The sequence below is a fragment of the Biomphalaria glabrata genome, chromosome 8 (genome assembly GCF_947242115.1).
Source record: "Biomphalaria glabrata chromosome 8, xgBioGlab47.1, whole genome shotgun sequence".
NCBI classification, from domain to species: Eukaryota; Metazoa; Mollusca; class Gastropoda; family Planorbidae; genus Biomphalaria; species Biomphalaria glabrata.
The window spans coordinates 9,711,504-9,730,215 of record NC_074718.1 but is presented as its reverse complement, the minus strand read 5'-3'; the positions used below and the strand labels follow the sequence as shown (position 1 = coordinate 9,730,215).

Here is an 18,712-nt window from a genome sequence, read left to right as displayed (position 1 = left end):
TGTATTTGTATTATTTGAAAACTATATGAATGTAAAATTGGAGACAGAGGCGGCGCTGAGACACTAGTATGTGTGGGGACGCGGATAAAATGAAAATTACAGAGTGGGATCCAACATTTCCCAAGTTTGTTCTCTTGAATTAATGTTCTGAAGAACAAATAGCCTTGTTTTAGAGTTCTATTGTATAGTATAGTAAAAAAAAACTTAATGACAGCTAATTATTATTCGAGTGAATAAATGAATGAACTACGAACAATCACTAATTTAACGTCACACATAGACATGTGTAGCTTTGACTATATTGTTATATTCAGTTGAAATTTATAGTTTCAATATACTCTTTCTCTCTCAAGCTCCCTCTTTCTCTCAAATTCTCTAAATGTCTTTTATAAAACTCTCACTTTTTTCCAATTTTCTCTTTCAAACTCTCTCTGAAACTCTTTCAAGATCTCAATTTCTCTCTCTAACGCAAAGTCGATCTCTAAAACTCAATATCTCTTAAAGTCTGTATCTCTTTCAAACTCTCTCTTTTTCTCAAATGTTCTCAATATCTCTATATAAAATCTCACTTTTTCAAACATTTCGCTTTTTAGCTCTTCTCTGAGACTCTCTTTCTCTTAATCTCTCTCCCTCTCTCTCTCTCTGTCACTTTCTCAAAATCTTTCTCTCTCTCTCTTTCTCTCTCTCAACTCTGTTGCTCTGTTTTTATTCTTCGAATTTCTTCCTGTTATTTTCTCCCTTGTCTCTTGTTTCTCTCCATCTTTAGTTCTCTTTCTGTATGTCTCCCTCTCCCCCCCCCTCTCTCTCTCTCTTTCTCTTTCTCTCTCGTTCTCTCTTTCCCCACTACCCATATTTTGCAAATGTTTAATTAGCAGTTTCTATCTGATTTTCTTTTTCACAATCGATTTGTTTCTTGAACTCTATAGTGTTGTACCGCCATTAAATGTATAGGTCTAGGCCAATATACAAACTACGCAATTTTCCATTGACTACGTCCCATAGTTGAATTTTCAACCTATTAACTAGAAAAATTTAAACCTAGAAATATGTACAAAACCTGTACGGAGCAACGAACGCATTTAAATACACACCTTCATACACAAACTGCATACACTCACTCATGAAATACAACTTAAATCTCTGGGAATCCAACAGTACCGATAACCAATTCTGTTTCCTCGTTGTCTATGTCCCAGGCACCAGTTGCGAGACAGACTGCGAGATTTGCGACATTAAAGGTTTCCAGATGCCCTTGGAGCCGTTCAACAGGGACGACAACCCTTTTCCAAACACCCGATTACTAGCCACTGGATGGAACATGACTGACAAGACCGTCTTTGACTACAAGTAGGTCAACTGTTGCAACGCTTAGAACGGGCCCAAAATAATAGATTAAGACCTTTTTCATTAATTAAAGTTAACATTGCTATTAACAATTTGGATGGATGGCTGCCTGGTCGTGCGGTTTGCGCGCTGGACTGTCGTTCGGATTTATCAACGGTCGAGGGTTCAAACCCTGCCCACAAACATCCCCGGTCGTCCTGCGGGAGGTTTGGACTAGGACGTAAACTATCTTCAACTCTGAAGGAACATCCGAAACATGTAAAACATTTTACAAATAAAACAAAAAACAATCTCAATGTAAATTTTATTTTGATAGATTGAAATGGTATAATGGGTTTTAAACTAAATCGGAACTGTAAAAATTAACATAATTGTATTATTTCGGAGTGCTACATGCGATGATGTCTTAATGTTATGGTGAGATTGTGTTGATCAGACAATGCAGTTCTGATGTTATAAATTAGTATAGATTTCTCCTTTTAATTAATTACTGAACACTCAAACGATATCGTGATGCCGGAGATACCAATGTAAACTATTCATTCAAAACAACTGAGATTCTGTAACAATGAATACAAAGCTTTCATTCTGGAACTTTGAATCACTTTAGTAAAGTACTCAGTTATAGCAGCAACAAAGTCATAAATTTTTTTATGCTTTTACAAAACACAACAAACTTAAACACGTACTGTTAAACCGTGGCAAATGTAATGATTGTAGATGCAGGTTAGCAGCTTGCTTTGTCCATTTTGTCTAGCACAGAGCACCCAGTGAGAAAGCTGTGGCGGGAAAGAATTTTATTGTCCAAGGGCTCCTCGGCTAAAGGCAAGCAGTAGCTTTCCAGTGAGGCTGAAGAGTCCCTCCTACCATCCCTGGCGTTCCAGATTAAGATAATCGACTAGGAACTCATAACCGGTTATTATAACTCTCGCGTTTTTTCCTTGACATTTTTTGTCAGAGATGAAGTGACCTCTCCATTGCTGGAAGGAAACCTATGTGGTAAGTTTTTAAGTGATTGGCTGTCTAAATGCCAACACTCGCCGCCCCTCCATCTTGACCGATCCTTAAGTAGCGGGACGGAGCGCATGCTAGGCGCCATTTTATCTCTTCCCTTGACCGTTAGCAAAGACATGGACCTGAATCTCTTAAACCCAAATCTAATCTGAAGATTCCTAAAGACGATTACTACGTTTGGGTCGAGTAATATAAGTGGCTTCCCTCAACGTTCGCTCCGTTCCTGCGTCCCAGAGAAAGTGCTCACGGGGAACTTCTTCACGTTCCTATTCTGTAACGGCCACAAAACTGTGTAGGAACCGCCACTCCAGTGATTTTACCATGACCGTCCCCTTGTAGAATGGCGTGACGGACTTGCTGAACACGCTTGTAAGGTCTCTCTTCCATCCTAAGCCCGAATTAGATAAATAACAAAACGAAACTCTCTCCTATGGTAACCCGATATGGACCAGGCAAGCTACCCATGTTCCCATGTCTGCTTCCACTATCGGCGTTTCCACTGATGTGCCAGGTTAAGACCACAGAGCTGGAATTACCTCGATATCGATATTTGTTCTTTGTTTCATTGCTTCATAGACTGTAAAAAAAAAGTATAGATACGGATGTTATTCACTAACATTTTTGTTTGTCTATTGTGACGTCCTCGTGTGTGTAGCTACGACTCGTTGACTTTAAACGGACTTGGTATCGCCGACATTAAGAAGAGAATTGAGATGAAGAAAAAGACAGACAGAGCCTTCGCCGTCTTCAAATTAAACGGAATACAGAGATCAGTCAATCTACGCATTCAGGTGAGTCTGGAGAAAACTAATAATATATAGGTACCAATATGCAACATATACAGTAAAAAATGAAGTACCCTTTTAGACGTTGAGATCTATACATCATCTCTTTATGTGGTTGACGGTTAAGGAGGGTGTCTTATAGCCAGCACAGCGACCAAGTGCGTTTCCTCTTTCCCAAATAAGGTCCCATTAGAGCCATATCTTCAAAACGATTCGAACCCGGGACCACTCGGTTCGGAAGCAAAGCGCTTTATAACTCAGTTACTGCGCCTCAGTTACCTCGCAATGATTCGATTGCCAGGGGATGAAAAGAGTGTTTGTGTCTGTTTGTCTTTGCTATCGGTGACTTATATCTCTTTTGTGATGGTAAGGTCACAAAATCCTGACCCAAAAATGTAATAGACTAAAACAACACGAGCTTCAATAAACACAAGGATTTAATTAGTCTATCTTTTATGTTCTTTACTCCAGCCACTTGTTCTTTAAACTGACTTCCTTTTACACACAGTCCTGACACACTGCTGTTCACTCAACCATGTACACTCAAGGTCCACTGGTCATTTCATACACATGCACACACACTGCACTACCAGCCACGCAAAACACATACACTTACTATCACAAAAGTGTGATTTTGTATTTATAGAATCTTTTTAGCTTTTTTATGGATGTTTGTCTCAAACAGCTGCCAAAATGGGGTTTGTTTTTTGCCTATGACTTTACCAGGATTCTATGGAGTTTATTTTTATTTTTAATGCTCAGATTGCCATACCAGGCAGTGATATAAAAACTTAAAACATTGCAAATGTGAGCGTGATAAAACATAGCCGTAACGTTATGTTATTCCCCCAGGTTTGCAAGACTTCTAGCGAGGATGAAGAAGACACATGCGAATCAGCTGGAGATGTGTTCATCTTAGGGGGATCCACAGAACATCCTTGGATGTTCAGGAGACCCTACTACCACGACATCACTAAAGCTGTGCTGAAGCTGGGCCTTAAGCTGGATGAGAACTTCCGTGTTCTGACTGAAATGTACGGCACAGACGACAAAATCAATTCAAGCGAAATTTCGCCGCAACCTTCTGTAGAATTTAGACCAGCTGTTGGAAAACAAGACGGTAAGAAGAAACATATTGATCATTTGATTTTACTTTATCATCTGATTACTCCCGATATTTGTTTTTAGTATATGGACTATCCCATACTTATAATAATAATAATAATAAGCTTCAAAAATAGAATTTAAAAAAAGAGAAAAACAAATTTTTAGTCCTTTCTTGGAGTTTTTCCTACATGAAAGATCATTTCATTGATACAATTTCACTTAATAAAAGGGATGATTTTTTTAAAGTTTGTATATTTATGTTAAATTGATTAGCATGCATATTATATGCACATACATACTAACCATTTATGAAAATATAAAAAAGGAAATTTAAAGGCTAGTGCTACACAATGCTCCAATAGCACCATAATCTCAAATAATATAAATTACACGTGTGTTTATACAGTAATATGTAAGGAGACAACTACAGAACTTGTTAATTGATTTCTCTAATGATATTGTGCAAGGTTTGTATTGTGTGCAGGTCGCCACTTGGTTTGCATAGCCATGGGAAACACTGCGCACTCAGCCTCAACCTTTGGCCTCAAAGAGATTGCCATTATTATTACTCCTCTGGGAATGTGGTCTCACATATGTTTTAAAATGTTGTTGTTTTTTTTAAAGAAATTCGAAATCATATTTTTTTTAATATAATAATGATTTGCTCTTAGAATGCAGCAATTACCGCACATAGCAAGACGGGTCATTGAGCAATTGGTTTCGTAAGATCCAGGCCGGCAAACTTCTACGCAGAGGCGACATGGTCTTTTTGACTGACTCAGACTTGCTAATTTAAAACAGGTCTGGGACGACTCACGTTCATGGGTTGTATGGAGACGTACCCTGCACTCAGTCACCTGAGATGAACTCCATCAAGGCTGGAAGGGCTAGTCCTCCCGTAGAGCCTTGGCGAGAAAAACTGCTGTTCGGCGTAAGCTTCATATCTCCCGTACAGGTCAAGTGGCAACAGACTCTCGGAGCTGCGGACACGCTCGCAAGATATGCGCCACTGTTGCACTCAATCACAGAATCTTTGTGCAAGGGCTTTGGGAGAGATGATTTGAGCCAAGCACTCACAAAGAGTTTGATGATTATTGATGATGACGATAATAATGATGACAATGTTATTATGATGATGATGCTAAGGATGAAGATGATGATATTGAGGATGATAATAATGATACTGATGACTATGCGATAGTGATATCTATAAATATGATTATAATAATGAATATCAAGGCCGGCCTTAGGCATAGGCAAACCAGGCAGCCGCTTAGGGTCTGAGATTGGTGTGTGTGTGTGGGGGGGGGGGGTCTCGCGCAGGTCTCAAAACAATAATAAATAGCGAGATTTATGCACAACGCTGTGGTTAGAGTACACTAGGTTTCTAAGGAAATGCCTAATTTTAGTTATTTTGTTTTTTCGTTGTTTATTTTTTATTTTTCATTAGTGGGCCACCAAAGTTACTTTGCCTAGGGCCTCCAATTATCTATGTCCGGCACTGTGTAAATGTTGAAAATGATAGTGTTGATGATTTCGCATTTTTCAGCCCCTCTATCTGAAAAGAAAAAGGATGTCATCATACGTCAAGATGTAGATCTTCTAACGGAAGACGAAATGAATGCACTAAGAGTTGCCATGGAGAATGTGCAGGTCAGTGCTGCTCCTTAAATTGGTTTATAATAATTATTTTGAACTATTTCTAATACTTTACAATCTATTCTTGTTTCGCGTTTCTTTTTTTTTCTTTCAGAACAACGGAACTCAAAATGGCTACCAGGCCATTGCTGCATTCCACGGTGCGCCTGGGCAGTGCCCAACCCCAAACCCAGATGTCGCACTGACGTATTCGTGCAGCATTCGCGGCCTGCCTAGCTTTCCACACTGGCATCGACTTTTTGTGATGCAGGTATGAGAAATAGTTCTTTGATTTACTTTTGTGTGTGTATTCGTATGTTTCGTGTGAGTATATTTCGAAGGTGTGTGAATGTTTGTTCATATTAATGTGTGTGTGTGTGTTATTAGCAGACATAAACAACCAACTGCTTTACAGATACAGAAATTGAAGGATATGAAAGTACGATAGAGCCGTGAGATTTTCGTTATAGTAATTTAAATTTGAATACATTAACACCATCATTAAATAACTAAAGTTAAATGTGCTTCAGGCTAGAAGACTAAAAAATAAAGGACGCCTGTAACAATCTAATATATAAAGCAGAAAGTAAGACGTATGTATGTGTGTATGCATGTTTGTATGTATGTCCCGAATAAAAATCAAAACCGTTTGACCAATCTAGATAAATTTTAGCATAAAAGTTCCTTAGATCATTTTAATGTCCCTCCCACAATTTGAGGGCCCTAAAAGTAGACAAAAATACACAATTGTATCTCTATTAAATATCGAAACTTTTTAACAAATCGGGTAAACCCGTTTTCATAGAAATTTATATTGGATAGGAATATGTAGGCTGAAAGCTTAATTCCCATTTTCATACTCTACTTTTCTTTTCGTGGCAAAATAAAAAGAAATGTGATGGGAACATTCTCCAAGTTTGACATAGATCTAAATTTAATCCAGTAGATCGGTAATACCCAAACTAAGGCCCGCAGGCCGCGGGTCTTATCCGGCTAGTAATACACAAAACTTAAAAATACAAATAATAATAATATCAATACGCTGAAAGACATAAGCTAGGACTAATTCTGCTAAGTGCTCTTTCATTCCTAATGTCATATTATTAGAGCATTGAACGGGTTTAAGTATATAATTAGCATACACACCTAGATTAGCACATAGAAACGTAAATATTTTCTCCTTTGAAGCAACGTCTGTTACTTATAAGATAAGAAAAAGATACACAGATAATGCTTAGGTAAATAAGATACTTAGTTGCAAAGCTAGGATGATGGTTTGCAGTTTAGTTAAACCTAACTACAAAGTTATGGTTTTTATTTGAGCTTTGTTATATCCTTTAGCTGGAAGATAGCCTTGGACTTTCAACTGGAATACCTTACTGGGACTGGACTAAGCCAGGAGTCCAACTACCCAATCTGGTCAAAGATGCCACATACCAGATCAAAGACGGGTGAGAGCTAGTTTCTACTTCCATTACTTTAACAATCGGACAATGTATGTCCAGATTTAGGGCAAAATGGAGACTGTGCTTTGGTACGAATTCACCTTTTAGAGGGGGCCTCCATAAAGCAAAAATGTCTAGTTAATAAAAACAAATTTGTACCAAAAATAGAATTATAAAGCCAATAAAGGGAAGTGATATTATAAGGTTTAAATCTCTTCCTTCACATATATGTGTTAAGACATATTGACTTTTTCAAGTGTATATTTTACAAAGCTTATATCAGCTCACTCTGTCTGTCTGGTAAAAAATGCGTACAAGTTATTTCTCCCACACCCGCTCTAGGATCAAGCTGAAACTTCACACAGTTATTCATTGACATGGACAAGACATGAATCATTAAGAAAAAGTAACTAATTAGACAATTAATTAAATGTAATTCATTATCTTATTTAGTAACAACAAAGGAAACTAGTGCTTCACACGTATGGCTAAATTTGTTGGATTTAGTCCCTTAAAGAATTTGTTACCGCTAATTTCTCTCTCACGCATTCTTCAATCAAGTTGGTACTTTCAACAGTTACTCTTGTACCTAACTGAAACATGAATCTATAAACAAAAACACTCAGTCAAGTATTATTTGCAATTAATGATTTTGTTTGAGACCGAAAAAGAAAAATAACTTTTATTATTGGTAGATATAGTTTAAAGGACGGAGTTCTCCCCCCTTTAGATAACCTTTGTCTTTTTATTTTTTGCTTGTTAACATTAGAAAGAGGTTAGAGCATCCACAAAAATCCTGTTCAGTGCCATAATTTACTTTAAATCGTCAACTTGAGTCTCAGTTGGTCTTCGAATCTTGCCTTGTTCTTGATCACTGTCGCCGCCTCTTCCTTCACCTTTCACTATCGCCGGCTTTATTCGCCGCTGATATTTGCCTTCACAGTCCGTGTCACTCTTTATAATCTCTGTCTCAGGAAGAGTTATCTTTCCAAGCACCAGCTGTCTTTATCTCGCAAGAACAGCCCTTCCACTGTTTCTCAGACATCTTTCTAGCCAGACAAACACAGCACCTCAAACGTTCTGGCATGTCTACTGGCGATGATCCTTTTTATAACTTCAGGCGGATCGAACCAAATCCTAATTCTGTTTCTCATATGACTGTCAATTACCCATGTTTATAGATGTATGGCCTCCTTCAGTCGCAAAGGCTGGGCATTAGCTGTGGTCGGGACGATGTCGCCCACACATCAGTTCCCCCCCTCTCCACGCAGCTGATGTATCCAAAGAAACGGCTATTGTCGATACATTTTGGGATCAGCGGCGTCGCAGGTGCTGCCAGGGTTTAGCACTGGGTGCTGCAAACTGCCTTCGGGTCGCCACCACCCGTGTTTAGTTTAATAGTTTAAAACAAAACCAATATAATTAAAATAAATTTCCCATTTCAGACCTTGCAAACTATAGGGCGAATTATGTCAAGTTCTATGGCCGACGGTAACTAATATGTCATTTGTCCAGCCTAACGACCAACCGCGTTTACTTTCCTCAACTAAAGTCAGCTGTCCATCAGAGTTGAGTGGACTCAGTGGCGTCCTAAAAATCCCCAAATTAAACATTTATTTTTCAAAAATATTCTATATTTTATTTCTTTTCCTCATGTCCTGTGTTACAGAGACTCACCAAAGGCTAATCCATTTTATGACGCCGCTATCGAGTTTCTTAGAACAGGAAGCAGAACTAGCCGTAGCTGGCCTGAACAGGGTGTCAATCTGGATGACCTTAAAGACGCAGTACTCTTAGCCTTAGAGCAAGACAACTTTTGTGATTTCGAAGTAAAAATTTCTTTTACTTATTATCATATAATCAAACAAATTTTTTTTTCAGTTATCTTAAAATTGAAACTTACTTTTCTTTATAATTAATTCTTCTTATTAATGAAGCAGGAATTGTCTGGGTTTTTCTAGTGTGATATTAAGTTTAAAACTTACTATTCTTTAAGTGATTAATCTAATTAATGAAGCAGGGATTGTATGGGTTTTTCTAGAGTGATATTAAGTTTAAAACTTACTATTCTTTAAGTGATTAATCTAATTAATAAAGCAGGGATTGTCTGGGTTTTTCTAGTGTGATATTAAGTTTAAAACGTAGAATTTGTTTTTCAATAGTTGATTGACGTGAAAAGTAATAATGGAAAATCTTTGACTCCGAAGATTAAGGAAACACTGTGAAATCAAATTTATTAGCTTATTCGTTTGCAGCATAAAATAATTGGCAAACGTTATGTCTTGATTTATCGTCCTTGACATTGATCAAAAGAAAGCATTCATTTGAATGCTCTCAATAAATGGTGAATATAGTCTTTCATTCAACGTTCCTGAAAACTGTATGCTATTATAATTATTGCTCTTACCCTAGGTCCAGTTTGAAATCGCCCACAATCTTATCCATGCATTGGTCGGAGGAAACGCTCCTTATGGAATGTCCTCCCTCGAATACAGCGCATATGATCCAATCTTTTACATTCATCACAGCTTTTTAGATAAGATCTGGTCCATATGGATGTCGCTGCAAGAGCTACGGTAAACTTTTTTGAAAAATATTTTTATGATAGAATCAAAGAATTCTCTTAAGTACTATTCATCTTATAGCTTTCTACTTATTTACTAACTAGATTAAATAAAGATAACATACTTATGACCTTCTTCTTCTTCTTCGTTCTCATTGTTATGTTGGAGTGTTCTTGGTAAAGAGGGCAGTTTTGGAGTACGTGGTCGGCATTCTCTGGTGATACTCCACATGGGCAGATTTCACTGGTTCCAATTTTGAGCTTCCGGGGCATGTGTTGTCGCATTCTGTTGTGTCCGGTCCTGAGTCGAAAGATTAGACGTTGGTCTTGTCTTGATAGCTTATAGTAAGCGTCATCTTTCTTGTGATTTGGTTGAGAGCTCGTCCATTTCTCAATTATTTTATTTACAATTAATTTCTTCAAATCTTCTGGATAGAATGCAGAGTTTATTAGTGAGTTAGTTCTCCCACTCTTGGCGAGTGTGTCAGTCTTCACATTTCCTTCTAGTTCTATATGAGCTGGGATCCATTGTTGGATGTTGGATATTTAAGACCGAAAGCACAGTATAGTAAAATTGCGAAAAGATATTTAGGGTGAATGCAGTTACTGTTTTCTAATGCAGGTCAGTGTTGAATGGCTGATTGAAAATCAGAGCAGGAAGGACTACTCCTTCTGTAGTGCTCTGACAAGAAACTGGGCCGTACGGCGTAATGCCTCGTAGTTACCATACAAGTCGAGTGATTGCTCAGACACGCCCCCCCCCTTAGCATTCGGAACTGGGGACAGTCGTACAAGACATGCGACACTGTTTCGACGCACTCTCCACAGTGGCGGCATCGGGAGTCGTAGTCCGGACGGAACCAGGCAAAGTATGCCCCAATAGGACGGTGTTCCTTCCTACTGCGCAGTGGTTTCCAGATCTGGCAGCTCTTCGTAAAATTTTTGTTCTATAAAGAGGACAGGGGGTTAGGAGCCAATGTCTTGTTCTGGTCTCTTGATAGAGTATGCAGCTTTGAATGATATAGTCGGCATTTTCTGTAGATGCTCCACAAGGGAAAATCTCACAAGTCCCCATTTTAACATGTCTTTCAAAAGTGGCTAATTTTAGAGAAACCAAGTGTTGTTGTTTTTTTATAGAGAAACTTTTTTTTCAAATCCAGTTTGTTTTATAATAATTTTAATAATTTTATAATAAAATTAAATAAATAGATAGACAGACAGACAGACAGATAGATAGATAGATAGATAGATAGATAGATAGATAGATAGATAGATAGATAGATAGATAGATTGATTGATTGATTGATTGATTGATTGATTGATTGATTGATTGATTGATAGATTGATAGATTGATAGATAAATTGATAGATAAATTGATAGATAAATTGATAGATAGATAGGAGATAGATTGATTGATTGATAGATTGATAGATAAATTGATAGATAAATTGATAGATAGATAGGATAGATAGATAGGATAGATAGATAGGATAGATAGATAGATAGATAGATAGATAGATAGATAGATAGTATAGATAGATAGATAGATAGATAGATAGATAGATAGATAGATAGATAGATAGATAGATAGTATAGATAGATAGATAGATAGATAGATAGATAGATAGATAGATAGATAGATAGATAGATAGATAGATTGATAGATAGATAGATAGATAGATAGATAGATAGATAGATAGATAGATAGATAGATAGATGCATATAATATATGCCGATATGTTTTACAGAGGCAAACCTTACAAAGCCCACTGCGCCCAGTCCTACATCTTCACTCCATTAAGTCCTTTCAATTTCTCCACCACCTACAACCCCAACCCCAAAACCTACGCCCACTCGACCGCGACAAACATCTACGACCATGAGAAGGAGCTGGGCTACACCTACGACACTCTGACGTTTGACGGCATGAACATCACTGAGCTGGAACATTTTATAAGGTTCAACGTGACCTCCAGGCCAAGAATGTTCGTCGGCGTCTTGCTCAATGGTTTTAATAAGTCAGGTAGGGACTTCGCTGGAGAACTGATTATATACTAGTAGAAAATAAATCTCTTTAGCATGATTGTCAGCAGGACCGGCCTTAGGCATAGACAATCTAGGCAGCCACCTAGGGACTCTGATTCAGGGGGGTGGGGGCTCGCACTAAATTTCTGGTAATTTTTTTCTATAGTCTACTTTTAGTGAAGAAATGGCGAAACATGTTTCCAATGTTATTGTTGAAATACACTAGGTTTTAGATCCTTTCTCTCCTAACAGACGATACCAACGTTGATTCCACCAGAATGTGGTAAATAATTACGGAGAGAAAGAGTTAATAATTGCGTAATCTTATTTTTTTCTTGTGTTATTTTTCTATTTCATCTGGTGCCACCAAATTCAATTCAACTAGGGCCTTCATTTATCTAGGCCGGCCCTGTTGCCTGCAATATCAGAAGCAATTTGGTAACGGGCTAAAGTGCATTTCCTTGATTATTGTTTAAGTATATATTTAATTTCAAACTACTTGATTTTATACTTAAATCTTGACTGAAGGAGTCATCTTGGGAATAAGTGTAAGAAGGTCCAGAGTCTAGAGAAAGATTTGAGTTTCAATGAAGCAGGAGGCACTGCAGGCGTTTTTCAAATTTTTTTTCAAAGTCTAAATTTAGGCTGCTGGTAATTGTTGATACCTGGTAGGTAGATTCCTGCACCACCGTAAGGGTGTCATTTCCGATACTTACCTTGGGTACTTCTGACACGCCATTCATCTGGACGCATGAGATATTATGCGCATCCATAGAAAGGAGAAACCATTTTACGGATGCAACTTTCGTGGTTAAGATGTGTCCTTTTGTAGCGTGATCGTATAATATATAAATGCAGTTTCGGATCTACAAACTCAAAACAAACAAAATATTTTTTTTTTCTAAAATTGCATATTAAATAATTGTAACTTTTTTTAAGGTAAGAAAATTAGGAAAAGTTTAAAAGTACTATATTTATTTCTTCTAAAATAAGGTTTCCTTTCAGATTCAGTATAATCATTAGTGAGTGTTAAAAAAAAAATGTTTTTATTAAAGATTTGAACAAGTGTAAGGGGTCTCCACAAAAATTCTGACCGAGGCATCCACATACCTAAATCCGACCCTGTGTGAATTGCTGATTTATATTCGTCTCTCCATCATCTTCTTCTTCTTGCCTTGCACCCTGAGACATAGGTGCTCTCGGGGCTGTTTAGTTCATCCGTATTCGTAGATTACTAAAATGCTTTGGTCATACAATTGTTGATTGGAATGGCACAATCATTCATTTGATGGTATCTTTCAGTGAGTCATTCAAAATGCTCTATTTCATTTAAAATGTATAATATGCCTAAGCACTAAAAAAAAAGCAAAAATAAATATCTGAAAATCAATCAATAAATCTCTTAATACTTAATTTAGTGAGGAATTGAATTTGGAAAGAGAATAATCCTGCATGTGTTACATTCATTACCAGTTAAATAACGGTAAACAAAATATTAATCACTTTCAAATGTTTTGCATGAAAATTTTAATTCCAATGTCCCACATTTTAATTGTTTCATCCAAATTGTTGCGCCGCTTGGACTGTCTTATAAAAAGAGTGGTAGAAAAGCCAAACTCACAAAGCTACCATGTTGAAATGATTTTTTTTTTCAACAACGATTAAAGTCTACCACCCGCTAGCCGCTTTACCGTGACTATGTTGAAGTATTTCGCAGTGGGCAAGAAGTGAAAGCTGTGTGAAGCGTGGTCAAGAGGCTAAGTACGCCTGAAGGCAGCCCGAAAAAAACTTCTCACTGGTCCACAAACGAGCATGAAAGTAGCGCTATGTAAAAGCTATAATGTATTTATTTATTTATTGTGGCGCGTCGCTTCTTATGGACATTTTTTTTTTTTTGAAATTGAATTAGAGTAGATGAAATATGTAATCAAAACACATTTCCAATTAGAATCAGTACAGCAGTCTTTGTTTTAGACTTTAATAAGGGACACCTTATATGACCATATAAACCCGTCAGTATTCAGTTTAGCCGTATGACTCTATGGTGAAACATAAAACCACACTCCGGAACTACAATGATGCCTACGGTAATTAGCTTTTAAAAACTAACATCTGATGAGATAGCTTGTTTTTTTATTTCGCCAGCCAAGGCTGAGATTCACGCTACGTTACATACTGGTGAGAGGTACATTGTCGGACGTTTCGCTGTGCTGGGCGGACCAACAGAGTTAGGATGGAGATTGGACAGGCTGTACAAGTAAGTGATGACGTTCAGGTATGTCCATATATACAGTGGTCTCTTTGTTACTGGACATTTCCCCGATACACAATGTCTAGGACGCTAAATTAAAGGTCACTGTTGCCAACTTAATTTAAAAAAAAAAAAGCCAAATAAAAAAACAACAAGCCAAATAAAAAAACAAAGCTCATATTAAAGGTCAAAAATTCGTTTGGCTCAGTCATGTAATTAAATGTGTAATAACATCAATCGACAAGCTATAAAGGGGACTAATTTGGCTTGTACCACCACTTCAGTCAAGTACTATTTATTTCCCTTGTTTGAGATACCAGACAAAATAATTTATCACCACTTGTTAATTAACTAATATTGGTTAATTTAAAAAAAAAAGATTCTTGTTTTGTGAGGTAAAAGAAATTACTTCAAAATTTCCGCTTGATCCAAGAAATAACGTGTACAAACATTTGACCAGACAGACAGACAGACAGAGTGAGTTGATATAAGCTTTGTAAAAAGAACTGAGCTATAACTTTACCAATATCTCAATGCTTGGCAGTTGATCTGCGTATCAAATCTCCTGTCTGACCGTCAGTTAGTTAACGATATGTTTTTAAATAAATTCTAAGTATTAGATTGTAAGTCTTCTATACTGAAATTATTTTGTGCTACAAACAGAAGCTCTTGGAAAATTTAATTCTTTAGTGCCAAACAAAAAGTGCATCAAAATTATCGAAGACTTTCAAACATAAAAAATGCATGAGTTATCAACGCGTCCTTTATTTGGGACCCCGGATACACCAAAAAGCGAGCTATTTATAGTTCTTATCGCCATGTATGAAAATCTCCGAGACACTGTTGAGTCTTTAACTTTTGTGTTGTTGATGAATTGTTCCCCTTGATATTGTCAACGTTGTCACGACTGTTTGAACGATTAACAGCGTATCTTTGATGTATTATCGATCTGTTTAAAAGGAATTACGCATGTTATCACAGCCGAATATCAATAGAATGCTTACTAATAAATTACTATATAACATATCTCATCTCATCTCTGCCTATGTTCCCTTCTTGGGCATAAGCCACCAACCAGCTTCCTCCAGGCATCTCGGTTCTGTGCGAGTCTCTCCATCTGTCCCCACGTCTTGCCCATCTGCTTGGCATCTGCTTCCAAATCGCGGCGCCATGTATTCCTGGGCCGTCCCCTCTTCCTCTTTCCTTTGGGGGTTCCAGGTTAGGGTTAGCCTTGTTATGTTGGATGCAGGCTTGCGAAGGGTGTGACCTATATAATCTATATATAAAACAAAATAATCATTAGTCTTCAATGTTCATCATATTGATAATATTTCGATTCGATAATCAATCCTGGATCATCCTACTTTTGTTGACGGTTGTTGACTTGTAGCACCAAACTGCTGGTAGACAACTTAACCGCTGTATGCATATTACATTTTAACTTATAAAACTTGACTAACTTCTTTGTGGACAAAACTAAATAGAACTTTTATTACAATAGAGACACATTCAACTTGAAATGCAATAAAGAAAAAAGAAACCTCAAGTAGTTCTTTATTGGAACTACACGCTGACACGACGATGATCAAGATGTTTGCGTGTACGTGGGAAGCGTGGTCGAGAGGCTAAGTGCGCTTGAGCTTGGCTTGGCTTGGCTACCTATGAAGAGGGCTCGAGCTTCGACACCCGACTCGGGCAGTTGTGTTTACTGAGCGCCTGAAGGCAGCACGGAAAAACCTTCTCCTATATCCCCCCCCCCAACTGGTCTACAACTGAGATTGGACTAAAGCGCTCAGAGCATGCTATAAGCGCTTTATAAAAAGCCATAATTAAAACGCCATAATTTAATTAAATTAAATCTAATTCACAATAAAAACACGCCTTTAGAATCTGGCTTCCTGGAGTGGCTTCTCCACCTTATAACAGAGCAGCTTGTCTTGGAATAACTCTACAACACTAACAATTGATGCTCCCTTTCTTCATCATCTAACAATTAATGCTCCCTTTCTTCATCATCTAACAATTAATGCTCCCTTTCTTCATAATCACCTTGGACACATACACACACCCTCCATTAACACATTGCTATCACATTTCTATCTTATAGTAAGAAAACAGGAAGGGAACAAGAAGAGGTGGACATGACGCTCTGAAGAAACTTTAGTTTGGGACTAGCCCTAAATGCTTTTACAGAGCCCTTAACTTAATAAACAAAGGCCCTTATTTCTTAAAAAAAAACACGTTAACATTTGGACATAAACATATTTAATGATGGAGGCACGGTGGCTGAGCGGTAAAGCGCTTGGCTTCCGAACCCGGGATAGGGGTTCGAATCCTGGTGAAGACTGGGATTTTTTATTTCGGGATCTTCAGGCGCCTCTGAGTCCACCCAGCTCTAATGAGTACCTGACATTAGTTAAGGAAAAGTAAAGGCGGTTGGTCGTTGTGCTGGCCACATGACACCCTTGTTAACCGTAGGCCACAGAAACAGATGATCTTTACACCATCTGCCCTATAGACCACAAGGTCTGAAAGTGGAACTTTACTTACTTTACTTACATTTAATGTGCTGCAACAATAGTTTTGTGTTTGAAAACAAACGTGCCTGACATTCTTGTGCATCTGAGAGGCAAATGTTTATTCTGGTGCTTCGTTTGGCATAGTCCATGCTCAAGTAAAGTTTCTTTGAACCAATAGATTTGATTTAATTCTTTCTCTCCGTAATAATTTACCACATTCTGGTGGAATCAACGCTGGTATCGTCAGTTAGGAGAGAAAGAGTTAAAATACTGGAGGACGCTACCGTTTGGTGCGCGCAATAGCCCTACTTGAAAATATATATATATATATATATATATATATATATATATATATATATATATATATACCCGATCCAACTGTCTCATAATAAAACGTGACAGATTTATTTCCAGAAATCAGTAAAGTTTATGGATGAACTAAAAATGGTAGATCTATTAATAATCCATGGAAATTAAAAATAATCATTAATTACGCAGTAATCAAGATTATTTTGGAATCTATTTTAAGATGGAAGTATCTCAAAGGGAGAGAAAATGGGAACTCTGGTCCATTGTTTTTTGTGTTTTTAGTTTTATTTCTTCACTTTTTCTGCAGATTCATTAAAATATTGTCTACTTACTTAAAGTATCGTGTAATTTTTTTCCCGAATTTTCGATATCAAAGTATTACATTTCTCATCATTTTATGAATCCCCGGGTACGGATGGATATTGTTCACTTTATTACATCTGACAATGCCGTTTAGCATTGAAAATACAATACAAGCGTTAGGCTTACAAAAACAATTGTAACCATTTCGAACTTTTTACTGTTTCTGCACTCACCAGGGTAGACATCACCAAAGCCATGTTTGATGCGCATCTCAGTTGGAATGACTTATTTGAGCTTAGCATAGAAATGTTTGAATTTAACGGAGTTTCCATTGAAACAGATCTTCCGTTGTTGCAGCTAATCTACCAAGCTCCTGAAGGTAAATACTAGCCTATAGAGCAGCGGTTCTCAACCTTTTATGTTCGGCGACCCCTTTTCACAATTCCCCACTCTGCTGCGACCCCTCTCCCCGCACACACACATACAGCAATAGAAGAGTAGACAATATCAATTGATATTTTGCATCGTCTTAGGCGACCCTTGGCAAATCGTCAATCGACCCCCCCCCCCCAGGGGGTCGCGACCCACAGGTTGAGAACCCCTGCTATAGAGAGTCTGATGTATAGATCTAATTGTCATGATTGACCATGTGACTCACGTGATGTAGTGTCAAAAGAAGGCATACGATAGAGAAGATGACAAGGATAACCCTTTCAGACCATGTGGTCTATAGGTATGATGTAAAGTTTATATGTTTCTGTGGCCAACGGTAAACGAGGGCGTCATGTGGCCAGCACAATGATCCACTGCATTTACTTTCCCAAGGTATGTCTGGGATTCATTAGAGTTGGGTGAACTAAAGTTAAATATGGTAAAGAACCGCTAATTACTGCTATTATTTGAAAATGGCAGTGTTTAGCTTCCTTTCAGCCGAATAAAACAAAATTAACTACTACTAATTGATTGACTAATTGGTTAGTTTTTGGATTGATTCGTGTATTTTCATCGGCTACGACTAATAATGCGAAATTTCAACTTGAACCGAGGATGGAAAGTGGGAGAAAAAAACGTGTCAAAACGTAATAAGGGGATTAAATCCATATAAACATCCACATCTCTCATTACGTAGCAGTTATTCCCCTTATTTCGATATCAAACTAAATAATTGATCACCTTTAATTAATTAAGTAATGTGTTTATTATTTTATTGATGCATGCCTTATAAGGTACAATTAATAATTGTGTAAAGTTTAAACTTGATCCGAGAATGGGAAACGGGAGAGAATAATGTGTACACACTTTTTATCACACAGTTAGGCAGACAGAGTTAGTATAAGCTTTATAAAATTTTCAAACTTTACCCTTTGGGTAACCGCGCCTCTAATTAAGCATATACAGATTTGATATA

The 18,712-nt window shown here is 37.4% G+C and overlaps 1 protein-coding gene across 2 annotated transcripts in view; it reads left to right on the top strand.

Annotated features, from left to right (window-relative positions):
* LOC106074327 (hemocyanin 1-like) overlaps positions 1-18,712 on the top strand; it is a 41,334-nt gene that overhangs the window by 9,096 nt on the left and 13,526 nt on the right. For both annotated transcript variants that reach the window (XM_056038394.1, XM_056038393.1), the window contains exons 5-15: positions 1,197-1,347; positions 3,014-3,149; positions 3,996-4,263; positions 5,800-5,903; positions 6,004-6,159; positions 7,230-7,339; positions 9,003-9,162; positions 9,746-9,909; positions 11,646-11,920; positions 14,068-14,179; positions 17,541-17,683. In XM_056038394.1, the coding sequence (XP_055894369.1) occupies positions 1,197-1,347; positions 3,014-3,149; positions 3,996-4,263; positions 5,800-5,903; positions 6,004-6,159; positions 7,230-7,339; positions 9,003-9,162; positions 9,746-9,909; positions 11,646-11,920; positions 14,068-14,179; positions 17,541-17,683 (1,779 nt within the window). The remainder of the gene's footprint in view (positions 1-1,196; positions 1,348-3,013; positions 3,150-3,995; positions 4,264-5,799; positions 5,904-6,003; positions 6,160-7,229; positions 7,340-9,002; positions 9,163-9,745; positions 9,910-11,645; positions 11,921-14,067; positions 14,180-17,540; positions 17,684-18,712) is intronic.